Genomic DNA, 8,355 nt, shown 5'->3' with positions numbered 1-8,355 from the left:
TCAAAGAGAGCCTGGGAGGAGGGAATCCGCTGCAGCCACGAGCAGCGGAGGATCCATGGTCCCCTTCCTTCCCTCCGCCGTGGTTGCTTTGAAGCAGGAAAGTGGGAGAGGAGCCGCTTACACGAGTGGCTCTTGCTTACTTCGCTCTATAAGACGTACAGACATTTCCCCTTTGGGGGGAGTGTGTCCGATGGAGTGAAAAATACGGTAAGACACGAGGCTTTGACTGGCAAGGCTCTCGGAGGAAGTACGTTAACCACACCCCCATCCAGGCCATTTTATTGACAAAAGAACCCTTCACACAGTGTTCAAAAGAACCAATCAGATTTCCTCTGAGCATTTCAAGAAACCCCACGTGGGGACAAAGTTAAACTACAAACACTAATTAAGCATGCATACTTTTGGGGTAAATAAATTGAGAACAACAAAGGAGTGCATCTGGCAACCCTGGAGGTGATAGACAAGAAATATACATGATAAGAAGGATGGCCAGGAAGACAGGTTCGTTATCACCTTCATTATGCAATGAGCTGCTTGGAGCAGAGGCAAGCTAAAAGAAGTATAAACAATAGCTCTAGCTAACTGTTTATTTACTGAACAGCTTAGTAAAGAGGAACAGTATAATCCTATCTACATCTATAGAAATAAGCAACGCTGAGCTCAAATATTGTGCAAGCCCAGCATCAGCATCCAACAGGTCATATGCCTTATTTTGACATCACTGCACCACTTGCTCAAGGTCCGATACCCAATTTGTTTTGTTTGTTAATTTTATTTTTTGAGTTTTCAGTTTTACAAAAGATATGAAATGTAGTACATCTTCAGAAATAAAAACATAATTTGATTTCCCTCCTCCCCTTCTGTTTCATCTTCTGGTTTCACTTTTATTTCTGCATTTCCCCTATAAAGGTTAATGGTCTCCTGACTGTTAGGTCCAGTCGTGACCGACTCTGGGGTTGCGGCGCTCATCTCGCTTTATTGGCCGAGGGAGCCGGCATACAGCTTCCAGGTCATGTGGCCAGCATGACTAAGCCACTTCTGGCGAACCAGAGCAGCGCACAGAAATGCCGTTTACCTTCCCGCCAGAGCGGTACCTATTTATTTACTTGCACTTTTTGGTGTACTTTTGAATTGCTAGGTTGGCAGGAGCTGGGACCGAGCAACAGGAGCTCACCCCATTGCGGGGATTTGAACCCCCGACCTTCTGATCGGCAAGCCCTAGGCTCTGTGGTTTAACCCACAGCGCCACCCACATTTCCCCTATAGTTCCTTATAATTGTTACTCTTTAGTTTCCAAATAAGTTATTATTTAACTTATTGTGTTGTGTTCTTCCTGCTAATGTAGTTAAATGTTTGCAAATATTTTTTAAATAATCCATTTTATTTCCCCCATTCTTTATTGACCTGATTTTTAAACACATATGACATATTTTGTCATATGATGAACTGGAGAATACAATGAGAGGTACAGGATCAAGAGTTGTTTTTCCAATTTAAGCAAATCAATTGTGTGCATCAGGAAATATAGCTCCACTTTTTGCTTTCTTTCTTGCACTCTCTCTCTCTCTTTCTCCATTTATAAGAAGCCCATAAAAGTGTCTTTTTATATTCAGAACATAAGAAAAATGTGTGTGTGTTTGTGTGTAGATTGTGTACACACCACACAAACACACAGAAGGGCAAACGTACTTGTATTTTTCCTCTTTTTTCTGAATTTAATGAGCAAATATTCCATGCCCAGCCTAACTGGAAGGATCTGTTCCCTCCTAGTAACACCTAGAGGGCATCAGAGGTAGAAGCAGAGAAGAAATCTGAAATCTGAAACTGGTACATGCCCCCAGCCAATGGAAAAAGGCCTCCAACACTTCTGGACTGAAGGTTTAAAAGTCCAAGCATTGGTTGTGTAACACAAAGGACTCCAAGTTCAGGAACAACACCCCATCAACTGCCAGCAGTTGATAGTTCTACACAGGAGGTAAGAAACTCATAAAAATAATGAGTCTTTGATTTTTCATGGCTATGTTTAAAGGCATCTTATGACATCTGTGCAAGGACCAAGTTTTGTGCTTGTCCTCCAGCACACCCTTTTCGGGCAGTGATGATGAACCTATGACTCAATGGCTGTGTTGCTTAATCTTGTACAGTCATACCTCGGGTGGAATGCGCTTCGTGTTGAGCACGTTCGAGTTGCGCTCCGCGGCAACCCAGAAGTAAGGGAGCTCATTATTTCCGGGTTTCGCCGCTTGCGCATGCGCAGACGCTCAAAATGACGTCACGCACATGCACAGAAGCAGCGAGAAGCGGTGCGTGCATGCGCAGACGTGCCATCACTAGTTACGTTTGCTTCTAGTTGCAAATGGGGCTCTGGAACGGATCCCGTTTGTATCCAGAGGTACCACTGTATTGGCTTAATTTAATGTGTGCGTGCGTGCAGACACAAGTGAATGCGCAAAGCCTGAGGGAGAGGAAAGCAGACAGGGGAAATCCAGGGGGGAAGCTGAAGTGAACAGAGAGTGGAGAGTGGAGAGAAAAGGGTGGCCAGCCCTCAGCCAGAGGGTTATGCTTTCCCTGGCAGTAATCTGGACCTACAAACCTACACAGTCTCTCCTGTGTCAATCAGAGTTGCTTGATCCATGATCCAGGGAAGAACGAAGATGCTTCTTGAGAGCTTAGAGTGAAGAGGGGGTCCCATTGGTGTTTGTGAGCTACCCAACATTAAAAAATGTGTGGGTTAAGTATTCTGCTCCAGTGTTAACCTGCAGAGAAGGGAAGGTTCTTTTTGAATGAGTGAGTCTCATAGCACCTTTATGAAACATTTATTTACGTGACATTAAGCACTTTCCTTCCATACATTTTTATTATGGATACTCCACAATAGAGACCTTGATTGAAAGCAACACAGGCCTGTGGATCCTGATGCTACTTCTAAATAAAAAAGGTATTGGGAGATCTAATTGGGGATTCCTTACATATGTGTCCTTGACTATAACATTCTGCAAGATTCATATTCTCCATGGAGATTTTAGCTGCCCTGCTGTTGATGCACAGGAGTGCCTTTGGCCTTTATACTCTGTCTGTTATCTTCCCTGCAGGTTTCAGCCATGTGGCTCTACCTGGCTGCCCTGCTGGGGCTTTACTTCCTTCACCGATGGTACCAGGAGAGACAGACGGTGGAGAACCTGACGGAGAAATATGTCTTCATCACGGGGTGTGACTCTGGCTTTGGAAACCTACTTGCCAGGCAGCTGGATGCCCGGGGTCTGCTGGTGTTGGCAACCTGTACCACCCAGAAGGGGGCAGAGCAGCTGGACAAGGACACATCAGAGCACTTGAAAACCACCGTTCTGGATGTCACCAGTAAGGAGAGTGTGGCGGCAGCAACGGAGTGGGTGAAAGAACAAGTGGGGAACAAAGGTAGCTTTTTGTTCTGTTGTTTCCATGGTCTGGATCAGGCCAGGGATTATCTGTATCATCATCTGCTTATCTTTACTCCACTTTCCCACAAAATGTGGCCAAAGTGACTCCCAAAGTGACTACACCTCAGAGTAGGGGGGGGGGGATTTTGGACTACAATATGGGAAATATTTCATGAAAAGCAGTGCATTTGTTTGCACGGATTATTATTATAAAACAGACTCCATTCTCTGACAGCATGCAGGGAAATCAGGTGGCTACTGTGCAAATTGATGCCCAGGGCTCCATACTATCCTCCACTTCAGTGCTGTGCTCATTTGACAGAGGGAAATGACTGAAGTTGCAAGAGTGTCTGTGCAGGGATCCTAAGCACTAAGTGAGCAAAAGATGTGTGGGTGAGAAGCTAAGATGGGTGCCTTGACTTAACAGCGTCATCCTTGGCAGTGCATATAGTATTAATGGGAAATGTATCATTGTGTGTATCTGCTTGCACACACACACACACACAGACAGAGAGAGAGAGCGCGCACAAAAATGCAGATATACCCACATTTCCAAAGAATTGTGTATATCGAATTATTAAGGCAGATGGGAACCTGGAACAATAAGAATAATTTTTTCTTCTCACACAGGGCTCTGGGGTTTGGTGAACAATGCAGCCATTGCTGCCCCATCAGCTCCCAGTGAGTGGCTGACCAAAGATGGCGTTGCAAAGATGATCGGTGTCAACTTTCTTGGGATGATTGACATGACGCTACACATGCTGCCCCTGGTGAGGAGAGCCAGAGGGAGGGTGGTCAACATGTCCAGTATAATGGGACGATTGGCATGCTTTGCAGTACCCTATACCGCATCCAAGTACAGCGTGGAAGCCTTCTCTGACATCCTGAGGTAAACATGATAGTTCTGTATCTTCCTCTTTCTCCTTGCTTTAGTGGGATGTCTGCTTCTCCAGCTAAGTTTCAAGCAGAGGACAGCAATGAATAAAGAGCAGGTGCTGGGACATGTGGACTGCACCAGAGACTTACCAAGTAATCAGCAGGGGTTTGCACACCTAAGTCAGCTCTTTTCCTTGAGGAAACCATTTTAATGTACCAGCAAGAGTTGTAAGCACCAACCTCCTGGTGGCTGCCTCTGAATATGCCTGATGCCTGGTCATAGACAATGCCCTGTTGCCTCAAGACAGAAGAAGACAGGAAGCTGCATTTCACCACATCTCCCTCTCTCCCTTCTTCTTCTTCTTCTTCTTCTTCTTCTTCTTCTTCAAGGAAAGATGTTCTATTCCATGGACCGCAAATCATGATCTTCCTTATTATTCATGATCTTCCTTATTATTCATGATCTTCCTTATTATTCATGATCTTCCTTATTATTCATAATCTTCCTTATTATTCTGGTTCAGTTTCTTGATTTCTGGACGTGTTTCTTGATTTTTTCCTCCTCAATTCAGGCGAGAGATGCATCCTTTTGGGGTCCGAGTCAGCATTATTGAACCCGGTTCTTTCAAAACACCCATTCAGTCAAAGACGGTAGAGAGCTACAAGAATGCATGGAGCCAAGTCCCTTCTGACATCAAGGAAGCCTATGGGCAGCACTACTTTGAGCGCAGTGAGTTGAAATGTGCGGGGGGAACAATTCAGTTTGGTTTGCAATGTGCAAAAGCACACAGCTATTATAACTGCAAAGCCTGCAATTAAAACATGTGCTAATAAGTCACACTGTTGCAGTGGAACACACACACACACACACACAGAGAGAGAGAGAGAGAGAGAGAGAGAGAGAGAGACCCTGAGACCCACCAGGCTAAATTGCTGGTTTCCAAATCCCACCCCTCTCCACCCATCAGTAAAATGTTGTTATGATTCCCAAGCTTCTGGAACACATTCCCCCTCCAATGGTCACACTGACACACACACGCGTGTGTGTGTGTGTGTGTGTGTGTGAATGAAACTCCCCCCCCCCCCTTAAAAACATAAAAGGCTAAGTTATGTACACTGTACTGGCCAATATCCCTGATATTTTTAACCATTTGCCTTTTCAGTGACTGAGGTAGATGGAGATGGGGGGGTATGAAGTCTATTTACAATGCTGATTATAGTTAGGAGTGGGGGCAGAACCTAGCTAATGTGACACGTTCAGGTCTGTATCTGGAGAGATATGAAATCACACACATTCCTATCCTGTCGTTTGATCTTTGATTCAATTTGGCATATATGATACATAAGGAGACACATAGAAGGGAGGGAGAGAGAGAGAGAGATGGCCCTGGTGGGAGACCAACACAGCCCAACACTGCAGTTGTGGAGCAAAGGACCTTGGGCGGGTGGGGCCAGCAGGATGCTGCTCTGGGCTCCTCGTTTACTGCATGGAAAGGGAAGCACAAGCAGTTGTGGGAGATGGAGAGGAGACACAAAGAGACAGTTATACACACATAAGCACACACACGGTCGAGTCCAGTGGAGAAAAGGGAAGAGGTTACCGAGGAAGGGGGGAGAGAGACGCACAGACACCCAGAGGAGGCGGAGGAAGGGGGTGCGGTGGGTGTGGACGCCCCGTGTGTCACCACTGAGGGGGGGGACAAAATGCCGGGAGGCATTCACCACGGGGCCAGCAGCGCACCCAAGCCACACATCTCTCCTGGGAGTGACACGGTGGCTTGCCCCAAAACTGTAGGGCGGCTGAGTGGGAGGAAGCAGGCAGACTCCGGAGGCCCCGCGGTGTGCCAAACTCCTATGGGCGGCTTGGGCCCCCCCCAAAAAAATAACAGAAAAAACCCTGCCCCTATGGGCAGCTTGCCCTGGCCCTTGGAGTGCTACCCCAGCCACCCGAGCAGGTTGCCCTGCCAGAGCCCGAGACCAGTGCCAGATTTACATATAAGCTAAACACGCTATGGCTTAGGGTCCCACTCTCTTGGTCCCCCCCAAAAAATATAAAGGGGAAAAAACCTAGATGTACATTTCAAAAATATAAGATAAAAAACAAATAAAATAAAATACTTCAATAAAATATTTATTTTCTTATGTGCAAATGGCTTTAGATACCTGTTAGGTCCATAAATTACCATATAGCATATATTCAACACAAAAAACAGTGACAATTTGTTGTTGACAAAGGACAGCTGGAGAAGGGCCCCAATATCTTCAGTAGCCTAGGGCCTCATCAAGCCTAAATCCGGCCCTGCCCGAGACAGAGACAGATCCTGGGTTGCCTGCCCCTGAACCCGGCATATGGCGACCCTCACATTCAACTCTCAAGCCCCACCTACAGCCTGAAACACAGATTGACCATGTCTAATCCCCTGTTGAAAAAGGTTCCATCTTAAAGCAACAGAAAATGCTCCCAATGCTCCTCCTTAGATTTAGACCTCCTAGGCAGAGAAATCCAGAAGCTAACCTATCCCTTCAGAACCCAAAATATTTAGGTTATCTCCTGCGGAGGTATAGGGCAGCATAGAAATAAAAAAATAAATAAATGCAGAAATAAATACATAGATGTTTTTGCATCACTAAGTTTTCTTTTCTTTCCTATATCCCACACACAGGTCTCAAATTATTAAAATTCTGCCACTTCACCGGCAGCAGCAACTTTCAACCGGTCACGGACTCTATAGAACATGCCCTGACCTCCTGCTCCCCTCGCATCCGCTACTGTCCAGGATGGGATGCCAAACTCTTATATGTTCCTCTCTCTTACTTGCCAGACTCCATTTTTGACTTCCTATGGAGATGCATTTGGCCCAAACCAGCACAAGCCGTGTAGAATATTCTGAAGAAACATGTCAGTTCTCCAAATGAACCAAGGAAGTCTTTGCACTATTAACGATGTTCCGTTGTTTCTCTTTTCTGAAGTTCTAAACCAGTGGTTCTGATACTTTTCTTCCCACGGACCACTTGAGAATTGCTGAAGGTCTTGCTGGACCACTCAATCATTTTGCTACCCGTTGCAGCAAGTGCAATGTGCCAGGGTAGGGTGCTCAGCGATTTTTAATTGTAGTTTATTTCTACTTTTATATCTTTATATATACAATGTATTTTATTGCATTACAATTAGAATTCTAGAGTAGAAGTCTATTAAAATATTTATCTGTTGCAATGTAATGTCCTACTCCAGTAAACAAATTAATACCTTTGGTTGATCCCCAAAGTACACAGAGTTAAAGGCAGGATCATGATATTATCTCAGGGTTAACCTCAGTGTCCCAATGACTTTCTCATGAATGAGTTTGGCTGCAAGGCAGTGGAGGTTTAGAACCAGAGTTTTCCTTCTCCAGGACTGGCTATCTTCCCTTTTGGAAATGTGTGGGGCCCTGTCTCAATTCTGGCAGCAACAACCAAGGTCGCCCAGAGTCACTGGGGAAATAATATGTCTTTGTATAGCTCCATGAGTAAGGAAAAGGGGGTGGATTCTGAGCACCATGTGGGTGGGGTGGGCCCAGGGATTCTGAAGGAAGTGCCCCCAGATCTAGCCTGGTAGCAAGATTCCCTGGGGCAGGAGATGTCCAGTGAAGAGATTCCCCATGTGCCAGAGAGGAAGCAGCTGGAGAAATTGTCTAGGGGTGTGAGACTGGAGGCCCTGACCCACAACCCAGAAGGAAGGGGAGCAGAACACTGGACCCAACATGGACTGAAAACTGTGTTCGATGTACTCAAGGATAAGAATTCTGGGAAAACCTAGGCAGGCTACCTCAAAGCAGGAGGAGAGAGGTGAAAGCTAAGAGAATATGGAAGGTGTGGGTTGGTTGGTTGGTTGGTTGGTTGGTTGGTTGGTTGGTTGGTTGGTCATTCTTCATAACCTCCAATCCCCTACACTCATCCTTCTGAATTTTTGCAAGTTACATTCCTATGAACACCTTTATGATGTATGAACAGACCCCAGTTAAGAAACTTGGGGTGCAGCAAGATTAGCATCTGTCGTCTTCACAGAAAAGATCTGGGGCATTCT

The 8,355-nt window shown here is 45.7% G+C and overlaps 1 protein-coding gene across 2 annotated transcripts; it reads left to right on the top strand.

The window, feature by feature from the left end:
* Nucleotides 1-1,844: 1,844 nt before the first annotated feature.
* Nucleotides 1,845-7,518, top strand: LOC114592701 (17-beta-hydroxysteroid dehydrogenase type 6-like). Of its 2 annotated transcripts, none has more exons than XM_077923809.1 (5): nt 1,845-1,975; nt 3,093-3,414; nt 4,047-4,305; nt 4,865-5,022; nt 7,115-7,518. In XM_077923809.1, the coding sequence occupies exons 2-5, from the start codon at nt 3,102-3,104 to the stop codon at nt 7,171-7,173; spliced, it is 789 nt and encodes a 262-aa protein (XP_077779935.1). In that variant the 5' UTR covers nt 1,845-1,975; nt 3,093-3,101; the 3' UTR covers nt 7,174-7,518. The 2 variants fall into 2 exon arrangements, with proteins under 2 accessions (XP_077779935.1, XP_028576825.2); XM_028720992.2 differs by having other exon boundaries at nt 1,846-1,975; nt 6,956-7,518.
* The last annotated feature ends 837 nt before the right edge of the window (nt 7,519-8,355 follow it).

This window comes from Podarcis muralis, chromosome 2 (assembly GCF_964188315.1).
Source record: "Podarcis muralis chromosome 2, rPodMur119.hap1.1, whole genome shotgun sequence".
Classification (NCBI taxonomy): Eukaryota; Metazoa; Chordata; class Lepidosauria; order Squamata; family Lacertidae; genus Podarcis; species Podarcis muralis.
This window is presented reverse-complemented; position numbering and strand designations above follow the sequence as displayed.

Coding starts and splice junctions, on each gene's coding strand:
- LOC114592701 (XM_028720992.2), top strand. CDS start 3,102: ATGTGGCTCTACCTGGCTGCCCTGCTGGGGCTTTACTTCCTTCACCGA. Junction 3,415..4,046: donor AGAACAAGTGGGGAACAAAG/GTAGCTTTTTGT, acceptor CTTCTCACACAG/GGCTCTGGGGTTTGGTGAAC. Junction 5,023..6,955: donor GCAGCACTACTTTGAGCGCA/GTGAGTTGAAAT, acceptor TCCCACACACAG/GTCTCAAATTATTAAAATTC.